Source organism: Zootermopsis nevadensis, unplaced genomic scaffold (genome assembly GCF_977971745.1).
Source record: "Zootermopsis nevadensis isolate Lab colony 2312 unplaced genomic scaffold, Znev_1.0 Znev_ptg000010l, whole genome shotgun sequence".
In the NCBI taxonomy this organism is placed as follows: Eukaryota; Metazoa; Arthropoda; class Insecta; order Blattodea; family Termopsidae; genus Zootermopsis; species Zootermopsis nevadensis.
The window spans coordinates 19,345,815-19,372,536 of record NW_028259142.1 but is presented as its reverse complement, the minus strand read 5'-3'; the positions used below and the strand labels follow the sequence as shown (position 1 = coordinate 19,372,536).

General features: G+C 40.0%; 2 protein-coding genes across 2 annotated transcripts in view; one reads left to right on the top strand and one right to left on the bottom strand.

Moving 5' to 3' along the window:
- The window catches only part of LOC110830590 (neprilysin-2), a 32,632-nt gene extending 16,005 nt beyond the window's left edge, over positions 1–16,627 (bottom strand). The window contains exon 1 of the mRNA XM_022065694.2: positions 16,521–16,627. Within this exon, the coding sequence (XP_021921386.2) occupies positions 16,521–16,540 (20 nt within the window). The 5' untranslated portion in view covers positions 16,541–16,627. The remainder of the gene's footprint in view (positions 1–16,520) is intronic.
- LOC110830592 (INO80 complex subunit C) overlaps positions 1–26,722 on the top strand; it is a 78,924-nt gene that overhangs the window by 3,916 nt on the left and 48,286 nt on the right. The window lies entirely within an intron of this gene.

Here is a 26,722-nt window from a genome sequence, read left to right as displayed (position 1 = left end):
AACTCCATAATCACATATTACGTACATTTTAGTCGGAAAATCTAAAATGTAATGACCATTAGGGAGACGCAAGTGTGAGGATAATATTAAAAATTTGCTTAAAATAAACGTGGCTTGAGTATGCACTGGATTTAACTCGCTCAGGGTAGGAACCTTATGAAACTTTCTCAAGAAAGACTTCGCTCTGTGGACTTATTACAACGAAGTGGCTTAGCAGAGAGCGAAGTTCATGTCGTAGTCATGACCTATTTCACAGTAGAATCCGACAATCTTCAGTACCCTCGTTCGTGTCCGAACGAGGTAACTAGATACCATGTGAGCATTATTACTGAAGATGACAGGTAAAAGTTATTGACGCGGTCTACTTTTTGCGTCGCCCCGGGGAACGTCCTATAAATCGATCCGTTTATATCGATAACAACTTCAGCTAAACTCTGCTTTTCGAGGAGTCGATCTCAGAGATCAACTATTTCAGTCTCAGAAACTGACAAGATTACAGCGGATTCAGTGGTTTTCTGCATGAAAGCACGCTGTTTGTTTTAAAGATACTTGTAATATGATAAGTTTTAATCTGGTAAAAAGAAGAAATGGCTAGAATTTGTGGTCCCTGTACCACCGGTTGGTAAATGCTGTTATAAAGAGTCTGTAGTGGCCACAGCTGCTTCTGTTAACACCAAACGAAGCACTGGAAAGCCAAACATAGGCTAAGCGAACATAAATTTGGTGGTAGATTTTCCTTCGCATTAGATGTAACTGTTGTGCAGCCGTGGTTCAGTCGCCAGAGCCTCGTTTATGACAATTTTGGATGCATAACGCGATGAATGCCACCAGCTACACTTTCTCGCTGTCTAGAACAGCACGTATATGTTTCAATGTGTGTATTTTCTCTGTAGCCGCCACGGTGGTCTAGCGGTTAGAACGCTGGGATTGTAATACTGGGGTCCCGGGTTCTATTCCCGGCGGTGCCCGAATTTATAACTTGTGTTGGGCAAGGCCGTTGTCTAGGCATCACGGAGTTTTCCTCCGGTTTCTCCGTGGCATCCCAATTACTCAACTTTCATCATCATCTCGCAAAAAGGGGGTCCCGGTCGAACCCATGTACTGATTGGTCGTGAATCCTGCTAACCACCAATGCACACCATGCTGAATGGTGTATAGTGGATACGAAAAACAATTCTCTGTCTGTTTTGCAGTCAATTTGTACTTTTAGCACAGTTTTTGTTGTATTTGTGGACTCTTTAAAGCTCAGTGCTAACTACATGAAGCACGTGCTGTAAGATTAAGTGACTCAGCGAAGTGTAATTATGTGTTGAAATTGATTTTGAAAGTAAACAGTGATTTTTCCCCCCACGCAATATTAACAACTTGATCTTTGTAGCGGAGCCACGTCGAGTTGTCTTTGCTGTAGGAATTCAATGTTTAGCTACAAAGTGTTAAAGACGTTAAAATGTCGTCTGGGTACCGACATGGTTCACGATACTTGAAAAGTTGATAGTGGCTTAGGTTGTCAAGAAAAGCACGAAGACTTCTTACTGTGTTTACAGAAACCCGATACTGGATCCTGTCCTGCGCCAGTTGAATCCAATCCACAATCTCACAATCCTATTTCTCAGTTAATTTTTAATATTATTCTACGTACTGATGTGGTCTGTTTCTTGGAGGTACACGCTCGCCCACACCGTATTCTCACATAAATATTGATTTTCTAGGTCTCAGAAGTCACTTTAAGTCTTACGACTAAAATTATGTAATCACTTTTATCTCCCAGTGGAGAGTAAACAAAATTAATGAGCTTATACGAACAGGTGACAAAATTATAGATCATTTTGCGGGCTTGGTTATAAGTGGTGTCGGGCCACACTGCTATATTCCACAGGGTGTATATAAATTATTCGTGAATAAAACCTTTATGGAAAGACACAAATACTGTTTGAGCGTCATCTGCGAGAGAAACTCTCGAAGTTTCGCCGAAATCCCGGTAGATGGTAGCACCCGTTATATTCTACTCCGCTGTATCCATCTTTGTGAATCAGGTTAGTCGCCATGAAACCGCAGGATAAGGCACAATGCGTGAAGTGGTTTGTCGAAACGAAATCGAATACACAGGTCAAAAGATATTTGAGAACAGCATAACAGAAGACTCCACCATCAAGGCCATCGATACCTGGCTGGTACAGACAGTTTTAAGGATACAGGAAATGTTCTGCACAAGCAAGATAGACATACATCGTCCGTGTGCACTTGATGAGAATGTCGAAAGGATCTTTGTCCGCAGTCTACGTAAATCGACACGATGGATGGATTGGCCCTGCTGGTCCCATCTCTTGGCCGGCCAGATCACCGGATATCACACCCTGTGATTTTTTGTTTGTACCGAACTCCGGTGGCCGACATCAACAATCTGAAGGACAGAATTACAGCTGATACTGCAACAACTTTTGTTGACATACTACAGCGTACATGGATGGAGCTTGAATATCGTTTGAATATTGAACGTGTGACAAATGGGGCCCCTGTTGAATGCGTGTAATGTTCAGAACAAACTGTGAGAGTTTCTGTCGCAGATGACGCTGAAATAGTGTGTCCATGTGTCTTCATTAAGGTTTTATTCACGAGTAAAGTTATAAATGTGATTTATACACACCCTGTATAACCCGGCCGAATTAGACGACTGTTGAAGAAAGTCAAGAACTGTCTTTACTGGAGAGACTGAGGAGAGTCCATACCGACCAACATTCGAATCGGTTGCCCCAGGTTCACGATATCAGGACGTGGACTCCGTCTCGAAATAACGCCTGCGTTATATAAGGAGTTACATAAAGTGACCCGAGGTCATGGCTATTGTCTTCCGTGACGAGTTTCCTGTTCCGGTGCTTCATTGTCAACAGTTGCGAATCATGTCGCGACCCTGGAAAAGTGCAGACTTATCATAATACAGTATTGTGAAAACTCAGGAGGTTGACTGCCGACGGCATGATCTTTGTTCTTAGTTTCATTACAACTGCTGCAATCAAGTTTATCTTGTTATTTATTATTTTATATTTAGTGTTCTGTCTGAGGAGAGGTCCATATGAACAGGATCCTTCCATCCTTTTCTCGGACTGGGACCTGTTCATATACGTTCTTGGCAGATGATCCAGAAGTGGTTTGCCATTGCCTTCTTCTGTGTGTGAATGGAGTAATTGTTGGGATGCCACGGAGGAAAACTCCGTGTTGCCTAGACCACGGCCTTGCCCAACACAAGTTATAAATTCGGGCACCGCCGGGAATCGAACCCGAGACCCCAGGATTACAAGGTCAGCGTTCTAACCGCTAGACCACCTCATCTTATTATTATTTAGTGTTCTGTCTGACGACAGGTCCATATGAACAGGATCCTTCGATCCTTTTCTCGGACTGGGACCTGTTCATATACGTTCTTGGCAGATGATCCAGAAGTGGTTTGCCATTGACTTCTTCTGTGTGTGAATGGAGTAATTGTTGGGATGCCACGGAGGAAAACTCCGTGTTGCCTAGACCACGGCCTTGCCCAACACAAGTTATAAATTCGGGCGCCGCCGGGAATCGAACCCGAGACCCCAGGATTACAAGGCCAGCGTTCTAACCGCTAGACCACCGTTACAGGACCATTTATTCTGACAAAGTGTCCCCCCATTCTTTCTACATGACCGTGCCACTTAACATTTTAATTTTTACCTCCTTCCAAAATACTTTTCTTTGCTTGAATTTTTTCTCAATTTCACCAGATTCGTACAAATTAGTAATAACAATAATGCAATTTAACCCAACAAAATGTTCACCCCCATTGACACTTTAATGCCTACAGGCTTCACTTCCATATGTCAACACAGTCCTTGCCAGTTCTGTAACCCTTAAGTGTCCTATGAAGATAGAAGTTTAGTGGTCGTTGCTGCCTCTATCATCGCCCTGATGATGGAGGCATCAAGGACATGCGAAACGTTGGTAAACTTCTACCAGACTACACGGCGCTACAACTCAGAAGACATCCATCTTCGGCCTCACCGTCGTGGAAACCTCAAATCCTACTTAAATTTTTAAAAAAAACTAAAGTAAAGATATTCCGCTAGGCGCCATGTAGACGCTGAAGGGGAGAGCAATGAAGATGGCGTCAAACTGTAACAGGCCACGTGGCCTAATAACTGACAAAGATTATGATGATAGGCCTACCGTGTATTAATTTAGTCTGAAACATTTTACTATCTGCTTCGTAATTATTATAATATGCAGAGATGTATGAAGGATGGGTTTTTGTGGTTCGTGTTGAAAATTTTGACCGAAACTTAACTTGTTCGACATATATTTCATTACCTCGACTGAACGACGACCATGTTGGCGGAACATCCGAGAGTCATCTCGTGACCCTGCAAACCCTTCCTTCATGCATTGTAATACCTTCGTTCCATCTAGGCCTTGGTTTTATTAATAACCTCTTTCTCGAGGTTTTCCCGAGACTACTGAAGGTCGAATCGGACTCTAAGCTGTGAGCACGCCCTTAATTTAGTTCATAAATGATGTACCGTCAAATGGAAAAATGTGGAATCGGTTTATCTAGCTCAGGATAAGCGCTCAGGGGTCGAATTTGTTAACATGGTACAGGCAGCCCTCGTTTTGCGCCGGTTAAATTTGCGCCGATTTTGAAACCAGAAAGTCAAAAAGTGGAAAAAATATTATTTATAACGTTTTACAATGTTTCTCGTACTGATTCTTATACTAAATCGTAATTATTACATCGCTGATTTTGAATAAAAATTATAAATACAGTCATCTCTTCAATTACGTAAGTTTCGTTAACGCGAATTTGCTCCAATGAGATCGATGAATCGGTAAAAGCTGTTTGTGAATTGCAAACTTTTGCATATGCGAGTTTGCTCTTATGAAATTTCATTCCTGGCGCTTTAAACTTTCAAAGGACCTAATTTAATCTCTGCTGAGGTACCGGGGTTATTTTTACTACGCGATTTTCTATAGGTCGGCGTCTTACATGAATGCAACTATCGCATAACAGCAGAGATGACTACACATCAATCGCTGGGACCAACGAATTGCCGATTGTAAGTGTATAAAATATATTTTTTAAATTCCATTTATTTTATTTACGTTATTTCAGAGCTTTAAATGTAATGCCATTAAATTACTCGTCAATGTTTGGGTGCTGGGAACGCATGCCATTGACTTCACATTGATTTACATTATAAAAGAGTTTCAATTTACGCCGGTTCGTCCAGGAACGCATCCCCGGCGTAAATCGAAGACTACCTGTAATGTAGTTTCAGTGTTCCATAAAAGGCAGGGAATTTCTTGGCCAGCTGAGTGACTATAAGTGGGGATTGTGCTTCATGTACTTATATAAAAAATATTTTACTTATATTATCTTCCGTCTTTGTTACTTTGTTGTGGTGATCTCATCTCACGACATTCACTGGACCCGGAAACGTTTCGGAGCACCTGGCAGTAGGTCATTACGCCAGTGGCAGTGACCCACTTGACAGCTGCCCAGTGGGTCACTGCCATCTCCTTGGCACACGTCTACCGAGTTCCTTACATAACACACACATGTACGTTCTTAGATTAATTCTCCTGCTAGATCAAACTACAATTATAATTCAATGTAACCCACATCTTAAATACACACAAATGAAATAAATATAAGGTTGATGGAGGCCAAGAACTGGCCTTCCACAATACTTGATGTAGGTTAAAAACGTCTTTAACAATTTATAAATTCATGTAGGCTGTCTTCTGCCTCCGCAACTCACCTGGGGATCCCGAGGGAGTCCCCTGCTGCCCTGACTAGATCAATATATCGCACAAAACCTTGTGTTAGCTGTCAATAAAAAGAAAATCGACAAGGACTTTAGAAAATAGCAAAGAACACATTTGGAAGATCCCGTACTCCACACTGGAGTGCACCTTTTCCATTTACGGTTATATAAGTTAAATCATCGTCATAAATCATTCCCAGAATATCTTCCCATCGCCCCGCTTCTGAAGACTTGTGTTCGCCCCGGGCGGTAACGGTGCGTGCTGCACGGACCGACTGACGTCACACGGAGACACGATGACTGTTGGAAGGAACAGTAGTCATGACAACACCAGCCTCCGACTGTAGTCGTCTGGATTGTGACCAAGAATGTGTTATGGTCCTTCTAGGCCTTAGCGATTTCTGTTTCGTAGGCCCTGATGGATGTTTTTAGATGGGTGGATTAGTGATCAAAATTATCTTGAATAACTTTCAAGATATTATGATATGTTAGTCACTTGCATGTCTATCGTGCTGCCATCTTTATTATGCGTAATCCATGTTGCAACTGCGTGAATTAATTTAGATAAATATATATTTATTAAATAATAGATCCCTGTTACCAGTTTTATCATACGAATAAATAAATGGTCAATTTTTTTTTCGTATGCCCTGAGTACAGTGTCTACTGTTCCCATTGGATAATACGGGCCTAATTGTGACGTAATGTAGCCATGTGGGTGATTACCAACATTTTGGACATCTTCAGGACAGCTAAAAGTAAAAATGTTTGTGGTGACCTTGAAATTCTGGTAGTGTTTAGTACGAGGCTGGGCTGGGTACCTGAACGCGTTTGCATGCCGTCGAATAATCCATCACTGTACTCACTGTCCCAGCATCTGATCTCATAATCAGATTTCGCCAGCATGAACTGTCACTTTGCATTAGCTAATTGTCTCTCTGCTGCTGTAATAGCACGCGAAGGTCCAACACCGATCGCACCAAACGCGTCACTGGACACGATCCTGAGCCACATTCCGTCATGTTCTCGAACCCATTTCTTTGCTAGCCTTTCAACTGGCAAATTTCAGAGATTTTTTCCAATTAACATTCTATGGCTTCTGAAATTTCACGATTCTAACATTTTTGATGGCTTGTACATACGAAGCATGAAGCTTTTAATCGCTCGATTCATCCATTTTAGATCCGGGAGGGGCTGAACAGGTATCGATTCATCGCCCTGATGATGGATTCAACAAGTACCTCTGAAACGTTAGTAAACTTCATCCAGATTATACTGAGCTGTAGCCCAGAAGACAGCCATCTTTGCATAAAAGTTTATGAGACGAATATCTACGGACTGGACGACCGGGGTTTGATCTCCGATGGGGGCAGAGGTCTTTTTCCTCTAGCCTCAGCGTCAGACCAGCTGTGAGGCCCACCCAGCCTCCTGTTCATTGGGTACCGGGGTCCTTTCCTTGGGACGCTGACCACTTACCCCCATCTAGTGCCGAGGTCAAGAATTAGTAGGAGCTATATCTCCTCTCCCCCCAAGCGCCTACATGGCGTATAGTGGGACAGCTTTCTTGCATTTTTGTGCATGTTTGGCTTATGAATCGTGTTATTTTCGAGGTAATGGCCGTGAAATGCCAAAGAGGACATTTGGTAGCTGTTGCCCTGCTGTCGACACTTCGTGCTACATGTTCAGCCCACCAGAACATATTGAAAAGTGTCAGCCACTAAGTTTCATGTTATATAATTATTTCTCTCTGTCCTTTTATGTTTTTTTCAGTGATGCTTTCTCAACTACTTAGGCTACTCAGCGTCCGACGCGAGTATAGTTGTTAGTAATGAAAGGTCAGGAATCTGGAAGGCAGCGGTTGTGGTCTGTTTTAATTCGTTGTTGTAGAATTTGGGTGGAGGTTAGTATGAGAAGCTTGTCAGGAGATGATCAAACCTGAGCCCTCCCCCCAAAAACGAAACTGGGGTCGTTGGAAGCAATTGGTGCGCTTGGCTCCATGTTGATGACAAGCTAAGTGAAAGTCCCGCATTTGCAGCTGCCTGCCCCACAGCAGCGATCATCAGCTGCTTACATTTGATCTCTCTACCCACATACCGTATAGAATTGCTTCAAAGATTTGTAATTAAATGTCTAAAAATATCAAACATACATGAACGGTTAAACGACGTTCATGGTCGGACGTCTCACAGCGATTAAAGTACGTTAATGAATGTAAGATTTGAGGTTTTCACAGCGGTGAGTACGAGGTGCGATCGGAAAGATTCAAGACTGTCTCAATAGAGGGCGAACCGGATGTAGTACGAGCTTGTGCCGCTAGGGGGTGCGGCCTACATTCATAGTGAATCAGTGTGCCAGCCGGCATCATCGAATTAGCATTTGTTTCTTAGTTACGGGCGTTTTGGTAGTGCATTACACCGACCCTCCTGCGATTTCGGAATGGCGTGTGCATCAAATTTTGCCAAAGACTCGCCAAAACGGCTACGGAAACCTATGAAATGCTAAAGCAAGCATTTGGGGAGTCCGCAATGGGTCGTGCACAAACTTTTGTGTGGCATTCACGTTTTAAAAATGGCCGAACCTCTGTCGATGATGACGAGCTTTCTGGACGACCATCTTCGAGCACAACGCCCGAAAATGTTACGAAGATTCGGCAGGCCATTCACGAAGATCGACATCGTACCATCGACGACTTGTGCGACATTGTTGGGATAGGCTATGGGACCTGTCAGCTGATTCTAAAGGAAGAACTCCACATGCGACGCATCCTGTCTGAGGACCAGAAGCAGAATCGACTTCTCGTTTGTCAGGAGCTCAAAGATCTAGCAAGAACCGACCCCAACTTCCTTTCTAAGCTCCGTGTGACTTCTTCCTCTTCCCAAAGATGAAAATTCAGCTAAAGGGAAGGAGATTTGAGACGATAGAAGAGATTCAGGCAGAATCGCAGATGGTGCTTGACAGGCTGACAAAGAAAGATTTCCAGGGATGCTTCCAGGCTTGGCAGCGGCGCTGGGATCGTTGTGTTCACTCCCAGGGGAACTACTTCGAGGGTGATGGATGAATTTAATACCTGAGATAAGATGAGCCGGGATAGCTAAGTCAGTATAGTGACTAGCTACGGGCTGGACGACCGGGGTTCGATCCCCGACGGGGGCAGAGGATTTTTCCTCTAGCCTCTGCGTCCAGACTGGCTGTGGGGCCCACCCAGCCTCCTCTACAATGGGTACCGGGGTCCTTTCCCGGGGGTAAAGCCGGCCGGGGCGTGATGCTGACCACTCACCCCCATCTAGTGCCGAGGTCAAGGAAGAGAGGAGCTATACCTCCACTCACCCCAAGCGCCTACATGGCGTATAGTGGGACAAACTTTACTTTACTTTACCTGAGATAAATGTACGGGTTTTTATACGCGCAGTCTTGAAACTTTCCGATCGCACCTCGTATGAAGATTTCTGTCTCCTGGGTTGTTGCGCTGTGTAGTCTGGTCGATGTTTACCAACGTTTCTGAGGGCCCTGATGACGGAGGCAGTATGACCTCTGAAACGTTGGTAAACATCTACCAGACTACACAGCGCAACAACCCAGAAGACAGAAATCTACGTTAATAGACTTTAACAAGCTTACAAAACATTAACAAACAAACAGGTCTACCACGATAAGACAAGAACAAGTGTCTTATGTGCTCCAAGTGTAAAATATACTGTCACTAGAACGCTCGTAAAGACATTTAACATCGTACTAGTCGACTCTTCATATCATCGTACATAAAATACTTATTTAGCCCGTTGTTTTGTATGGCTGTGATAAATAGAATTTTGCCCTGATTGTAAACATTGAAAACAAAAGTGCTGAGAAAATATTAGGCCAAAGAAATATGAAACAAGAGCAGAGTAGCTAAAATTACGTAACAAAACTTTGTGAATTATAATATTGTATATAATTTAGTTGGTGGGGACTGGTTGGTTCGAATTAAAGAACAACAGATGTTCTAAGAGAATTTTGATTGGGAAATGCCTTGAGGTAATCGCTTCAAATATGTCATATATCATATTAATATGATATTTATATCAGATAATATCATACTACATATATTAACATCATGTCTTATTATCTAAGATATATCGTATATATTAAATTAAATTTAGTAATTAGTAATTATTCGGTTTTTGTCCGTCTAATCACAATTCATATTTAAATTTTACAATTAAGATAATTAAAATATCATTTTATGTTCCTCATCGAACAATCGATTTACAATTGGAACATCTTTTTACAACATGTTTCGGTTTCTATATAAACCATCTTCAGGTGTAAAAGTTAAAATTATAAACTTAAAACTTAATTACAATTTCTGATATGCAACTTTTTGGTGATGTTCATTTCCAGATTCAAAAATCACCAAAAAGTTGCATATCAGAAATTGTAATTAAGTTTTAAGTTTATAATTTTAACTTTTACACCTGAAGATGGTTTATATAGAAACCGAAACATGTTGTAAAAAGGTGTTCCAATTGTAAATCGATTGTTCGATGAGGAACATAAAATGATATTTTAATTATCTTAATTGTAAAATTATATATGAATTGTGATTAGACGGACAAAAACCGAATAATTAATTAAATTTCACAATATGACGCAACTATATCATCTTAGTAATTAGTAATTGAATTCACAAGTAACTCTGCAGCCACGAACGTCACTCTTGCGTCTACTTTAGTAGTTGTATAACTAATGAACACGTCCCTAGGTTCATTGTGGGACTAAAATCTGTCTGAAAATGAAACTGTGATTTTTTCAGACATTTCATAGGTTCTTGCTGCCTTCATCATCAGGACGTTGTTGAAGGTACCAATCACCTCTGAAACGTCTGTGAGCTTCTATCAGAATACACAGCGTAGTTCCCAGAAGACAGCCAGCCGTCTTTATTGTGTTAGTTCGATTGGTCTCTTCATTTACCACCATCACCACTGTTATTATTATTATTATTATTTAGTGTTCTGTCTGACGACAGGTCCATATGAACAGGATCCTTCCATCCTTTTCTCGGACTGGGACCTGTTCATATACGTTCTTGGCAGATGATCCAGAAGTGGTTTGCCATTGCCTTCTTCTGTGTGTGAATGGAGTAATTGTTGGGATGCCACGGAGGAAAACTCCGTGTTGCCTAGACCACGGCCTCGCCCAACACAAGTTATAAATCCGGGCACCGCCGGGAATCGAACCCGAGACCCCAGGATTACAAGGCCAGCGTTCTAACCGCTAGACCACCTCATCTTATTATTTATTTAGTATTCTGTCTGACGACAGGTCAATATGAACAGGATCCTTCCATCCTTTTCTCGGACTGGCACCTGTTCATATACGTTCTTGGCAGATGATCCAGAAGTGGTTTGCCATTGCCTTCTTCTGTGTGTGAATGGAGTAATTGTTGGGATGCCACGGAGGATAACTCCGTGTTGCCTAGACCACGGCCTCGCCCAACACAAGTTATAAATTCGGGCACCGCCGGGAATCGAACCCGAGACCCCAGGATTACAAGGCCAGCGTTCTAACCGCTAGACCACCGTGGCTATATATCACCACTGTATTAGGTGAAAAATACAAATTATCATCACTGTCCAGTTTTCTTCATCCTCGTGAGTTTTCATAAAATTCCTCGAGTTGCGTGTGAAGGTCGACATCCATACACAGACAGCGTGCAACGTGATGTGTTAAAACGATGAAGAGATGTTTATGGACGTGGTTATTAAGTTTTGTTTGTCCATGAGAACATCCACTATCGTCCACAAAAGGGTTTCTTTGCGTGAACTGAAGTCGCAGACGCAAGGCCACGTTTCAGCTCCGATACATCTCGATAACAATCGATACACAAGCGAGTATAATTGCTGTATATCGATCCAGTATGAATCTTGCTTTATACGAAGTTCAAATCGAACTCGGCTGCCCAGAAACGACTCGTTAAAAAAACATACAGAAATATTTTTCGATGTCGTGAAAATAAAACGAAATGTTGGGAAATGTAATTTATGACTGTGTGTAGTGTTTGGTTAGGTTTGCAATGTTAGATATGAAACGATTTGAGAAAGTGAGATTAAGAATAATAAATTGTTGAGTAGACAAGGACCTGTTCTGAATGGGCTGTTATTTCAATCTGAACTTCTGATTACGCTAACATGAAATGACCACATACAGGAATTACGGGAAGTGACAGTCATATTTTATCGAGTTTTATAACTTTCGGAAGAAATATTTTTAATTGTGATTTGTTATTTATACACTCACTGAATTATTGAATGTGCTGTTATTGTTTAATATTTTAATATTTTCCGTCAAATCACAATTTTAATAAGATAATAAAATATAAAATATTTAAAATATCATTTCACGTTCCGCATCGAATGATCGATTTACAAATTGGAACGTCTCTTACGACATGTTTCGGTTATATTTAACCGTCCTCAGGTATAAATTAGATTGGTAAAATTTAAAATTCGAATTACAATCATTTACAATGTTATGCGGTTTATTGAAATGTTCTTATCAGATCGTAAGAGACGTTCCAACTTGTAAATCGATCATTCGATGCGGAACGTGAAATGATATTTTAAATATTTTATATTTTATTATCTTATTAAAATTGTGATTTGACGGAAAATATTAACCTAATTCACAATATGACGCAAATATACTACCTTATGTGCTGTTATTGGTATAAATAAATAATTATTTATGTCATTTCGATTTGAACAAATGGAATGTCTTTTGTATGTTATGCTTTAGTCATACGTAATTTGAGTGTTAGGCATTTGATTGACGTTAGAATAACATAGCGTATTATTATAGCAACTCGTTTTAAGTAGTGTGGAAATGAAACCAATTAAATTAGAAGAGCGCGTATGTACGTAGTATAGGAGATTCAGCTTTCAAATGGGCATAAGTCCGAAGAAAATTAATTTAATGAGTACAGTTCAAAATTAAAGGAACTTAAGTCCATCCTGACTTTAATCAATTTACTTCTTGTGTTGGCTGCTGTAATAAGGATTGTTGTATTCTCAGTTTTAATATTAGTTTGGGTTTTTTTACCTGAATATACGCTTTGTCCACAAAAGGATGTAGGGTGACAAAGGGGGTCGTCCTGCTAGGCTTACACCGGTCAAACATTTCCGTTTTACAAATGTTTGCTTTCGTCAGAGTTAAAAAGAAAACAATATCTGAAAGCGGTCACCGTGTTTGTCAGGTCCACCAGCTCACACTGAGAGCACAAATATCACGTGTCCATGATTTCCGCTCGCAGTGTATAAAGTCCTTCAACAGAATGCTTTTCAGCCAGAAATTAGATTTTGAGAAAAAATTTGCTTTTATTGTTTTGTACTTGCAATAAATAGCCACGGTGGTCTAACGGTTAGAACGCTGGCCTTGTAATCCTGGGGTCTCGGGTTCGAATTTATAACTTGTGTTGGGCAAGGCCGTGGTCTAGGCAACACGGAGTTTTCCTCCGTGGCATCCCAACAATTACTCCATTCACACACAGAAGAAGGCAATGGCAAACCACTTCTGGATCATCTGCCAAGAACGTATATGAACAGGTCCCAGTCCGAGAAAAGGATGGAAGGATCCTGTTCATATGGACCTGTCGTCAGACAGAACACTAATAATAAAAACTTGCAATAAATGAACATAGGTATGAAAAGTCGCAGAGAAAACATTTGGACAATACCTGTACTCCATAGTGGAGTGCACGTGTAGACCGCAAATTTTTAACGGGACTAAAACATTAGCGTTTTATGACTCCGCTTGCAATTAACAGGTCACATGACTCACTCGCTCATCGTGACTACAGTTGGCGAGAAAGTTCTGAGCTGCTGGAGAGAAAAAATCCGAATTTTGTCGTAATTTTATCACCTCCGACACAGTTTCTTGTGAATGCCATGTTTAAAGGTCTGGCCAGCGGGGTCTATTTACCGTCTCAGATATTGTAAAATAACAAATCACAGCATACAAGTGTTTACTAGACATTTTGAAAAATGTAGGTATTTGGTTTTAATTATGATTTCAGTTATAAAAATGAAACCCATGATTCGACCTTGTAGTACTCTCCTACGTGTTTGTTATTGCAAACAGAACAGTAATCTTAAGTTCTACGCCACGTAAACATTTAACTGGAATGGTCTGCTGACTGAACGCTGGGATTTTGAGTTTTCAGTTTTAATTAAGTACAGACGTTTCAAGCTCTAATTTGGTCTGAATAACACCTATCCTCACTGATGATTCCGTGGTTTTTCACAGTCACTCCGGGACCATGTCGTGTCATTTGATACTATGTAATATGCATAATCGGGAAGGAGATTTTAAATAAAACAAGAATCAATCCGAAATTTTACCTCGAGTTATCACTTCATCTCCTCTGCATGTCTAATTATAGTACTAACATATGCACAAACTTACATTAAACTTTCTATCTGTTTTGGTCTGATCCAATTGAAAATTTGACAAATTAAATTCCTTCTAATAGTTTTAATGTATGCTTTGATGCATTCATTACGAAATATAAAGTGAACGTAGAATATAGAAATGGTAGTTGTCTGTCTTCATGTTTCGTAGCCGAAACTTTTAGGACGAATTCTGATGGCATTCGGTATTGAGGTCTGCTCTAATTTATCTCATTTCATTCATATCAGTCTAATATGATACCTGCTTTACATAAATCTCAAGTCTAACTTTATCCGTCTTTTCCAAACCGGCTTATCGTACACAACAAAATAAAAACCTCTTAAATGTCTACAACTTTGATGTCATACATTTTCCACGCGGTCCATATTCAGCTAAGTACAAGTACAAATAATTTATCTCTCGTATAAAATGTCACGTGATGCGTTTCGCTTTGCAGTAACAGATTTATGTCTGTAATAAATACACAGAAACCGAGTGATGTAGCAATGAACCTTTGAAATAGACGTTCTCACCCTCATATACACATATCAAATTCTGCTTCCAAGTAGACCCGAACTTTTGTTTACATATTGTGAAAAGGCTGACGTCTTCAGAACAATATAAAATATATTCAAATACAACATAACTTAAACAAATTTGCGAAAGATATTAACGCCAGGTAGCAAAGATTAGTCTTGTGGTCAGTAAACATAATGGCAGTCGGTCATTCGGCTGTCGCGTAAGGCCCACCTTGATTTGAAGAAACAATTACCGACCTATTACCAAAGCTTATTACTAAGTGATGATTTCATTATGAGTGGCCACCCTCTCATCCGAACTTCAGGACACAGCGTTTGAAGGTTATCTCTGCTTTTTAGCGTAAGCGATTAACATGATATGGGTACATTCTGTGCGTCTAATAACTCGAGATCGATCGCACAAATTTTTTGAGAATTTGGTTTTTAACTTTTCAAGATCGATAATAGCAAAGTGACATGCTGAAATTTGTGAGATGGGACTTTGAACCTCTGATGACGTCATGCTCCGTCGTCGTAGTGCCATCTATCAGTGGCTATTGGATATATTCGTGCTACCATCTGTCAGTGGAAATGTGTACTTAATACGAATCACGAAATTACACTGCGTAAGATATAGCCTAAACGCTGATTTCTATTAATTATCAGGTGAAGTGTTTGAACCGGTTTTGTTAGATTTGTTCACTTACTGGAATATTTTATTTAACTATTTAGTGAGATTGTTAATAAACTAATAAGTTGATCTTGATAACGAATAATACTCCTTGTCATTTATCATTTACAAATACAATTTTTCTGGCAAGACAATTAATTCCATGGCAAAAGGAATGTATTTATAGAAGTAGTTATGGGTCTTCATCTCATAGATGTATGTAACAACATTAATATAATATTTTTAACATAATTTAATGTTGTTTAATTTTAACCGTCTAATCACAATAAAATATTTTATTAAATATTAAAATATTCGAACATTTCGATAGAAAGAGCATCATTTTAATATATTTTAATATATTTTAAATATTAAATGTTAATTGTAATAATAATATTTTAATATTTAATAAAATATTTTATTGTGATTAGACGGTTAAAATTAAACAATTATAATCATCACAATATGACGCAACATTATCATCTCATAATTTAATGTGAAAATAAACGTTTGGTGATGAAGGAACCAGTCTCTGTTAACAAGAAACTTTCTTCGTTAATCTGAGCATTATCGTCTTACAGTTACGTAATTTCCTTCACCTGTACACTTTATTACGTACGTGCATTACGTTCTACCGAAATATTTAACTACAATTTACTGATTACCGAATTCATAACCCATGGTTATCGCTGCTGCTTCGTATTCGGTGAATAACAGGTGTAAATCTCGACTCGAAGATCGGTTATCCTGATATTTTCGTTGTTTTTCTCAGTCTCTACACGTATGAACACTTCGTTATATATCCTTTCCAATTCAGTGTTTATTAACCACCCTATTATTCAACGCTAATGAGAGCCAGAGACAACGTAGTTAAATAAAGACACGTAAACAAAACTCAAGCTAATTTTGTTTTGATGTTCTAAGAATATCCAGACTTCTGAGCTGTCTGTGGGAATCAGCCAAAACTCAAGAGAGTCCACTAACTGTATACGCGGTGTTCTGATGATGCCTACTGAAATATTTTGTTGTCAACGTCCCCGTAAGCAACGAGTTTTGTAAAGACGATGTTCATGGCAGGCGCTGGAGTGTGTTTTGTCACTTATTCACCGACTGAGGGCCACTTACTTTATCACAGTTTGCTTCATGTTGGTGATTGCAGACAGCTCGCTCACCACCGACCTCTGTGTCTCTCCGCTCGACGCTGGAGGTAAACTGAGCCCAATGGAGAATGCCGGCTGCTTTACGTACCCGCTCGCTGCATGCCAGGGGTGGCCAAACAGTGGCATACGCGTGTCATTCCAACCGTCCTCCTAGTCAGTTCAGTCACTCCACGACCTCACAACTTTTATTTGGTCTAGTTTAATGTTACGATACCATGTAAGTGTAGGACTATTTTAGTCTTAACGCCTGAGGGACGGAGATCACTTTGGTGATCTAGGCTATTATTATTTATTTAGTGTTCTGTCTGAGGACAGGTCCATATGAACAGGATCCTTCCATCCTTTTCTCGGAATGGGACCTGTTCATATACGTTCTTGGCAGATGATCCAGAAGTGGTTTGCCATTGCCTTCTTCTGTGTGTGAATGGAGTAATTGTTGGGATGCCACGGAGAAACCGGGGAAGCCCCCGGAGGAAAACTCCGTGTTGCCTAGACCACGGCCTTGCCCAACACAAGTTATAAATTCGGGCACCGCCGGGAATCTAACCCGAGACCCCAGGATTACAAGGCCAGCGTTCTAACCGCTGGACCACTGGGAAGATAATATTAAAACGGATCTTAAATATGTAGGTTGTGATATTGTGTAGTGAGATCAGTTTGGTTCAGGGTAGTGGCTGGTGCTGGACGTCTATGAACACGACATTGGAACTACGGATTCTGTAACAGGCAGGAAATTTGTAACTTCCTGACCGTCTGTTAATTTCTCAAGGAGAATATAAACTTGGAGTTAATTACTTAAACCTAGGTATTGGAAGTGGTCCTTATTAATAATGTTTCCAAAACAGGTTTTTCAAACCTGTGCTTGTATGTTCTTCCCATGGCTTATCACCTTGAAAATATCAGATAATCAACATAGGTTTTGAAACTGATCATTATGTAGATCTCTTCATTTTACGTAACTATATTTCTGTCAGATTCAAGGGCTTTACCTCGATTCATTGTAAAATATTCATTCCTACCTAACATAGACGAAATTAATGTTCAAATAAGTGATGTTGTATAATCAACTTGTTACTTTGTTATATATTAATACACTTCTTACCGACATTTGGTGGAGAGACCTCTGACTGTATGTTGTATTAGAAAGACGATACACAGATGAAATGATAATTTCAAAATGGATCTTGTGGAAAAGTGTGTCTTATTTTTGGGTTGGAGTCTTCTGGTTGGGTGATCAACAGTGTGGCCGGTCTCGTTTACCGATACCCACTGTTAGAGAGCACCCATCGTATAGACACTCCCGTCTTACAACCCTGTGGAAGAAGTTGCCTAACGCTCACGGCGCTATAACTGCCTGTACATTGGCGTTCCTAAAACGTTTACAAGTCATTATTCCGTGTTCTTTCCTCCGATTACACTGGTCGGGATTTTGTCTGTCCTTGATAGTATAGGTGGTCATCCCTGGAAATCCGCTTCTCTGCCAGGAACTTTTGTTTTCTTCTCAAAGAGACGTAATTCTGAACCATATTATACGTTTTTAATATAGACTTGTAGATTTCTGTTTAATTTTCCTCGTGACTCTTTGTCCCCCCATAATGTATAATTCATCGTCAGACGAACATTTCATCAGAATCTGTTCTGTTCTGAATATCTGAAACATGTCTTAAACCTTCATATATTCGCCGGTGCCAGGCTAAAGGGAGTGGTTGTTATATTTTACGTAATTTATTTCATACTTTTTTTGTAATTTAGCGGAACTGTCATTTCAACTTTAACTTCGCATGTTAATTATATAATCATAATGGTTTTGGATACGTCATTAAACTCGATTTTTTCAGAACGTTCCTAAAACTTTTTCGTTCTGTTAAATTATTGAACTTATAGTCTTTTATCCTAGCAGGAGCAAATTTTAAATCGGAAATATTTGTACTTATCATAGTTTTAGTATTGTAATATCCTCCGAGATATAATTGTGTCTAGATTTTCCGTTTCATAAATTATTAACTAACTAGATGGCTTACCGAACCCGAAGGTTCATCACCGAATTAACCAAAGCCCTCCGCCGGATCCTGTCCTGGGCCAACAAAATCCAGTCTTTCTTGTTGATAAATTATTTTTTGTTAAATTTAACGCCAAGCTCCATCTTTCGTACTTTTTATGTAATTTCTTGGTCATGTATTCTAGGTGTCTTACGCCATTACTAATCCACGCTCTGCCTACATTTTGCTCTACATAAGAATGGATGACTGTGGAAGTATATATTCGTTTATAGCACGACAACGTATAAACTGATTTACACGAAACTTGGCATGCTTATTCCTTGAAAGTAGGAAGATATTTTAAAAGGGTCAAATTGAAACCCAGTGAAGTTGGTGTCTGTATCTTGGAATCAAAGCACGATAGAAAAACATGACCAAGATGGAAATTGTTTGTTTCCGCAGAGACATTACAGGGACAAAGGTCACATTTCCAAAATTCTGTCCTGTGTTCAAATCCCGGTGAAGATGCTGGGTTTATATAAAGTGATTTTACTGTGGTATTCAAGAATAATTATCAAATAATCAGGCCTTTCGTGTAACAAATACTGATAATGTAAAAATTTGTCGAATTTCCCTGCGGGAACTCTGATAGGTTAATGACGTAAAAAGAAATTGTCAGTCCCGCTATAAGATTTTATCAGCAATAAATGAACATCAAGGCTAATGGGGCATGGCAAATCGCAAAGAAACGCCTTTGGACAATACCTTTGCTTTCTGTTCTGGTGTGCTGACAGTTGCAGGCGACACCTGCCGTGCTTCCCCCAGGCAACGCGCGGGCATGTTGGTCGCGTAACCGGGTCTTGTCACTGCCCCCGATACGAACGTGCACGACGCGCGCCGTTACCAGAAACTATTTCTTCTTTCCCTCAACTTTCACCGATTCGGAACTGACAAAACCTGGCACTGCTTTCGGGGGCACGGCGTTAGGTTTGACGGCGGTTGCTTCGGTTCTGGCGGGGTCCAGAAATGAGGACTACGTCTGTATCCGTTCCAGTCCCTCGCGGAGATCTAAAACAGGCCACTGCTTTACCGGCTGTACAAGGAATGTTAATCGACGGAGTGAGTCCTGTCTCTGTGGAAATTTATATTGTTCCTCCGCGACATTTCATCACCTACAGAGTTATGTAAAGCCGGATGATGATACTGTATGATCTTGCCGACCGTCACGTTGCTGTGGTTCGCTTTCCTGCTTATTATTCGGCACGTTCCAGCCTTGAATGTCAAACCTGAAACCGGCGATGCTGATTTGAAATTATTCGTGTTTCTTCTCAGACCCTCCTGGCAAATTCGGGGACAGTGTATTCGCCCTCCCTCAAATCATCCGTGCTCTGTAATCTATTCGGTTACAAGAGCGTCGTTAAATAATCAAGGAATCAATAGAGTTTTACCCCTAAAGATTTGGACAAGGACTGACGTATATTATTGCAATGTACTATCCCAGAACTCTCCTGGAACGACTGAGAAAACCTACGAAAACCCTCGTTAAGTACGACAGATAATCAGAGTCGATATTAAAACCTCGTTCTTCCTGAGTCGAGATCTGCAGCGTTACCGCTGCGTTAACCTGCTTGGACTGAAGTCTGTACCACATCTGTGAAAACTACAACAGGTGGGATTCAAACCGGGTTTCTTCCGAATACAAACCACATCATCGTCCTCGTTGTTGGGGCGACTGTCTTTTTGAAACCGCCATGACTCGGTTTCCACATTTCTCGTTATTAGTCCTGATACGAAGTGGTCATCCTAGCTCTGTGACGCAGGTCACCAAGAAATTTGCGTCATTAGCCACTTTTATGAAATCCACAAAGCGCTCTTCACTAACGACGCACCGCAAAGCGGTGTCACTTCTGGACGGCTTCACCTCATTGCACCTGGAAGTTGGTCCCCTCAGGTAGAATTGTGTTAATTCGTCTTCTCAGAGCATCCATCAGCTGCTCTGGTCAGTGAATATAAACACAAATAAGGCCTAGTTCACAGTGAGCCGACGAGAGGAGTTTAGAAGTTCTCACCATCACTGCTGACCGCCAGTCACTGATCTCCAGACTGCCTGTCGTTCTCTTGTGTTAACCGCTTTGCTTACGTTTATTCCATACACATCGTGACCAAGATGTTATAAGAGAATGGCGAAAGTTCAGTTCTTTGTAGCCTTCACCAACAATTCCTGCAGTGAGATGAGAAGATATGTAGAAACAGAGACGCAAGTAATCTATTGAAAAGGACGTTTCGGTCATCGTATCTGAGATTTTATCTAAGATTTTGTCGAAACGGTGATGAATTTTTGTAACAGGAAAGAAAACTGCTCTAGGAAGAGAGTACACATGTCACAGAGCTAGTAAGTTAATTATATGAATAGTTTGTTAGTTAGTTAGTTTGTCACGTAGTTTGCTGATTAATAAGTCAGTAACATCGTTGGTATTTTTCTTAGTTAATCAGTTGGTTACTTAGTTTACGTAGTCGACTTTGTGTTTTTGTCTAAGACGCCTTAGGTTAAGAATTAAGATTTGCCGACCGAGGTCCGCGGGCCGGTAGCTGAGAAGCTTGACATTAGAGGCCAATGAAATCACGTTTTATTTCTACACCTCGAAATGTAATAATACTTGAGTTAATGCAAGCATGTTGCGTTGTGTAATAACTGCAAATTACTGTCTATGTTTAGACACCGAAGGACTTGGGGTGGGGAGAAGTGGATTTGTTGTTTGTGGTCTTCTGTCTTTTTCGCATACGGTCCACTGAAACCCTGGAGATGGAAACGACACGGCCTTTCGAAATGTTTGTTACGTAACTAACCTTCAAGATTACACGGCAACATAACAAAGAATCTCACGATCGACTCCTTCACCGCTATAAGAACCCCGGATCTGAGAAAAATGTTTTTGTGGGAACGGATAATTATTATAATCGCTTTTGACAAATTTGGGCAAATGTTTTGGGGCCCCATAAACCGTTCTGTAGCTGCGTCCACACATAAACTGTTGCACGTGATCTACAAGAGATCTGTATGGTTCAAACCTCCCCCGTGGCGCTCAAGTCAAGGTCAGCCTAGTTGCTAGGCCGCTGATGACGCCAAGGTTAGCAGTTTCTGCGGGGATTTCTTAAAGAAAGAGTGTTCAAATAATCCACAAAGCTTGGTGAAAATTAACAGACTGTTACCAATATTTACCCAGAAACGCTTTGCAAAGTCGTACGAAAAAAAAAAGACAGGCCTTTGTCTTTGAAGACGTTGTGAACATTTTCAGCATCTGGTGTAAGACTCTTATAAGACTTATTCCGTACAAATAAAAATTGAAGAAAAACGTGTTTATGTTTTTTAATTGATGCTTACAAATTCTGATGTAATTAAGTTTAGGTTTTAAATAGAAAACACTGTATATTATTCATGAGGCGTGAAAGTTTGATTATGAACAGTAAGTTAGTAGGTCGTGGCCTATTTCCATGAACGGCATTAGAGCTGAGAACGCTCGGTTAACACCACATCGCAAAATCAGAGCCTGGGTGTTGGAAAAAACTAAATTCCGGGTTTTATTATCACAAACTCTGGTCCCGGCGTCTACTATCGGTACTCCCCCCACTTCGGTAGGTGCACATGTACTGAGCGACCACAAACCGTAGCCTCCACACGGGAGGTTCTGAGTGTAGGATCGTCGAAGGAGACGCTGAAGGATGTCAGTGAACATTTCACAATTGTAAATAATGTTTATTTCAGTATTTCGGTATTTATCACAACGAAAACTGTTTAAATAAGGCATTTCCATCTTAATGAGTTCCGCATTTTATGTTCTGACGAATTATCCATGCAATGAACCATGCTTTAAGAAGCCTGTTAACCTAAGTTTTGACTTCTTGTTGGGCAAGGCCGTGGTCTAGGCAACACGGAGTTTTCCTCCGTAGCATCCCAACAATTACTCCATTCACACACAGAAGAAGGCAATGGCAAACCACTTCTGGATCATCTGCCAAGAACGTATATGAACAGGTCCCAGTCCGAGAAAAGGATGGAAGGATCCTGTTCATATGGACCTGTCGTCAGACAGAACACTAAATAATAATAAGATGAGGTGGTCTAGCGGTTAGAACGCTGGCCTTGTAATCCTGGGGTCTCGGGTTCGATTCCCGGCGGTGCCCGAATTTATAACTTGTGTTGGGCAAGGCCGTGGTCTAGGCAACACGGAGTTTTCCTCCGTGGCATCCCAACAATTACTCCATTCACACACAGAAGAAGGCAATGGCAAACCACTTCTGGATCATCTGCCAAGAACGTATATGAACAGGTCCCAGTCCGAGAAAAGGATGGAAGGATCCTGTTCATATGGACCTGTCGTCAGACAGAACACTAAATAATAATAAGATGAGGTGGTCTAGCGGTTAGAACGCTGGCCTTGTAATCCTGGGGTCTCGGGTTCGATTCCCGGCGGTGCCCGAATTTATAACTTGTGTTGGGCAAGGCCGTGGTCTAGGCAACACGGAGTTTTCCTCCGTGGCATCCCAACAATTACTCCATTCACACACAGAAGAAGGCAATGGCAAACCACTTCTGGATCATCTGCCAAGAACGTATATGAACAGGTCCCAGTCCGAGAAAAGGATGGAAGGATCCTGTTCATATGGACCTGTCGTCAGACAGAACACTAAATAACATAAATAAATAATATAAATAAATCGAAAATAAAGCCGCTTAGCAACTTTTAGCGTTGACCACACAATGCCGAATTTAGTCGAAATCCGTCCAGTAGCTTTCAGAAAAGGAACAGCGTACACATGACCTCCCTATGAAATGACCAATGCCAGTTCTGATCAAAGATCTCGTAAGAACCGTTCTCAGGGACCGCTGGCCATCGATCGTGGTGTTTTCCGCGTCACGATAAACAGTTGTTGCCTAGACGAACGCAAATTGAGATACCTGACCGCCCCTCGGCTGCCAAAGAGAAGTTCCAATTATTTCTTGACCCAATCGAGTCCTTGTGTCCGGCAATGACTGAGTTTCTTTTGGCAATCGGCCACTGCCACAGTTCTGTTTTGCTCCCAATAGCTGAAGAATTATACGACGTCCGTCACCAAATTCCATAATTCAAGGCCATGGAAGTGACCTTGAATTATTAAATTTGGTGGCGGCTACTGTGGGAACGAATATGCCTTCACAAAGGATGCCCAGTTCTTTCAGAGTGTATTACTTCTTCTTATTCTTTTTTCCAAAAACATAAAAAAATCGAAAATTCCTGTTACTTCGTTGCTATCCGTCTGCTAATACGTACCATTACCCGAACTATATGACCGATAAAAGTGCAAATATTTATGGCAATCTATTATAAATTCTGTCGGGTCATTTCGATTTTCATTTAATTTTGTTTATTTTAATTGTTATTTTAATTAAGACCTACAGGAATTTTATATATATATATATATATATATTTTAAGTCCTATTACAAATTCTATTTAAATCTGTTACATGGTACTTTTATACAAGTATTATCATGCGTGAGTTTAATTTACTTGAATAATTTATTTTAAGAGCTGCTTAGGTAATTATATTATTTAATTATGTAATTATATTCTTGGGCGTTTCTTGCCAAAGGAAAAACGTCGAATAATCATTACACGGATCAGTAACACACACACTACATTGGGTGCATGAAATTCAGTGACTTGAATCAAATCAATAGCTGGATACAAAAACACTAAATATTTATCAGATCAGCTTACTGTTGTTACATTACACTACGTATTTCAATTTTATTCTTCACAACATTTGTTTCAATTCATTCCCTTGTTTGTTTTGTTAGCTGTACCAAACAATTGCAGTATTTAACCTGTCAATAATTTGCCCAATCGTTCGAAGTGCGGAGTTTACCTAAGTAATATTTAAACATTCACTTCCTACCGCAAAGAAAACACAACGCGTTTGCTTTACAAGATCGATACTTTAATGTTGTTCAAGTAAATAATGACTTTATGCTGACAGCCTTACAGAACCCAAACTAATTCTGTGGACGGAATATATTAAATTTGAGGTTAAGGCAGATGGTACTACACACCACTGAGTTTTAAAGAGTTAAATATTCAGTGAGTAAAAATCAGTAAAAACATATTATTTAATCTGAAGGTAACTGTTTTCTGAGATGGTCATCACCATAATGTTAGAGGTAACAGGCGCCTCCGAAACGTCGGTAAACTTCTTCACGGCACATCATCCCAGAAATGTAATCTTCATGCTCGCCGCTGTGAAAACCGGAAATCCTCCATGATATTTGATCTATTATACATTTGTTGTAAAATTACTTATATTCTATTAAAATTAAATTATTTGGTTATTCCGTCAAATAACAATGTATTTAAAATAAGATAATTAAAATAATTAAAATATCATTCTGTGTTCCATATCGAATAATCGATTTACAATTGGAACAGTTACAACATGTTTCGGTTTTATTAAACCATCATCAGGTGTAAAATTATATTAAATTTAAAACTCAATTACAATTTTATAAATCACAATATGACGCAACTACACTATCTTACTTATATTCTGTATGATGTTTAGCTTTTCAAGATCCATCTCTGACAGAGATAGCCCGAGAGGATTTTATTATACTTATGTTCTCTTAGAACGTCATTATGGGCTACTTAATACTTTAAACTTAAAACCTTGCAGTACAAATACATTCTTATTATTAATACAGTCTAACCCCATAAGAGCGTCACACTTGTGTTAGCGTTAAAGTAAGTGTGGTGATAAATTTAATATTCTAGCTGTTTGGGTGTATTTATTTTTATTTGTGAATGTAGTAATGAGCCATATGATGATAAATACTGTAATTAAAGATCTTTTGGTAGAAGGTAAGGCAATATCGTGGAGTATCTGTCTGAAGTTATCAACTTCTGTAATAATAAAATTTTATATAGTGTTGGTTTGAACTGTGCTGTCATTTATTGAGGCAAAATATATATATATAAATGTTCGTATACGTAATTTATGACACTCGTCTGCTCTCCAAGGGCTACTTAATAACTTCACCAATTACTGTTTCGTTTTTTTACATTCACTCGCCGAATCCAAATGCCAACAGATCCTCAAGGCCTTCAGCTTTTGTACCCTTCATTCCACTCTTTCACATATTTCTTTCTTTTATTTAATCTGTTTGCACTCAGAAATTTTCCAACGCAGTGCCGAATCATGAATAGTTTTACCACATAAATTGGATAAGTAGTTGGAGATATTTCTCTGGCTTGCACCAGGATATATTTGCTTGTAGACCCAAACGGTTTAATTTTCACAATTAACACTGACCTTTACCTCATTATGGTAATTACACTCACGTTACTTTGTGTGTACACCCAACTTATTACTCTGTGACCAGCCTGACGGTCGTATGTACACGATGTAATGCGTAGTTTTTTTACTAGAAACATGTGTGAAGAACAAATTTTCTTTACCAAAGAGTACACTAGCCTGTTAAACAGCAAAAAATGTATGGATCTGTAACAGTTCTACCAATAATCTTAAAGAAAAACTATTTTTTTACTGTATATCGCATGTTTTCCGTATTGTTTCTATTTTAAATTCAACGCATCTGTTAATATGTTTTATTTAGAGTCATTGAAAATATTAAAATGGAATCTGGAAGTGAACACCACTAATAACTGATTAACAACTACAAAAAAGTTGCATATAAGAAAATTATGACTAAGTTTTAAGTTTATATAATCGAACCCGAGACCCCCAGGATTACAAGGCCAGCGTTCTAACCGCTAGACCACCTCATCTTATTATTATTTAGTGTTCTGTCTGACGACAGGTCCATATGAACAGGATCCTTCCATCCTTTTCTCGGACTGGGACCTGTTCATATACGTTCTTGGCAGATGATCCAGAAGTGGTTTGCCATTGCCTTCTTCTGTGTGTGAATGGAGTAATTGTTGGGATGCCACGGAGGAAAACTCCGTGTTGCCTAGACCACGGCCTTGCCCAACACAAGTTATGAATTCGGGCACCGCCGGGAATCGAACCCGAGACCCCAGGATTACAAGGCCAGCGTTCTAACCGCTAGACCACCTCATCTTATTATTATTTAGTGTTCTGTCTGACGACAGGTCCATATGAACAGGATCCTTCCATCCTTTTCTCGGACTGGGA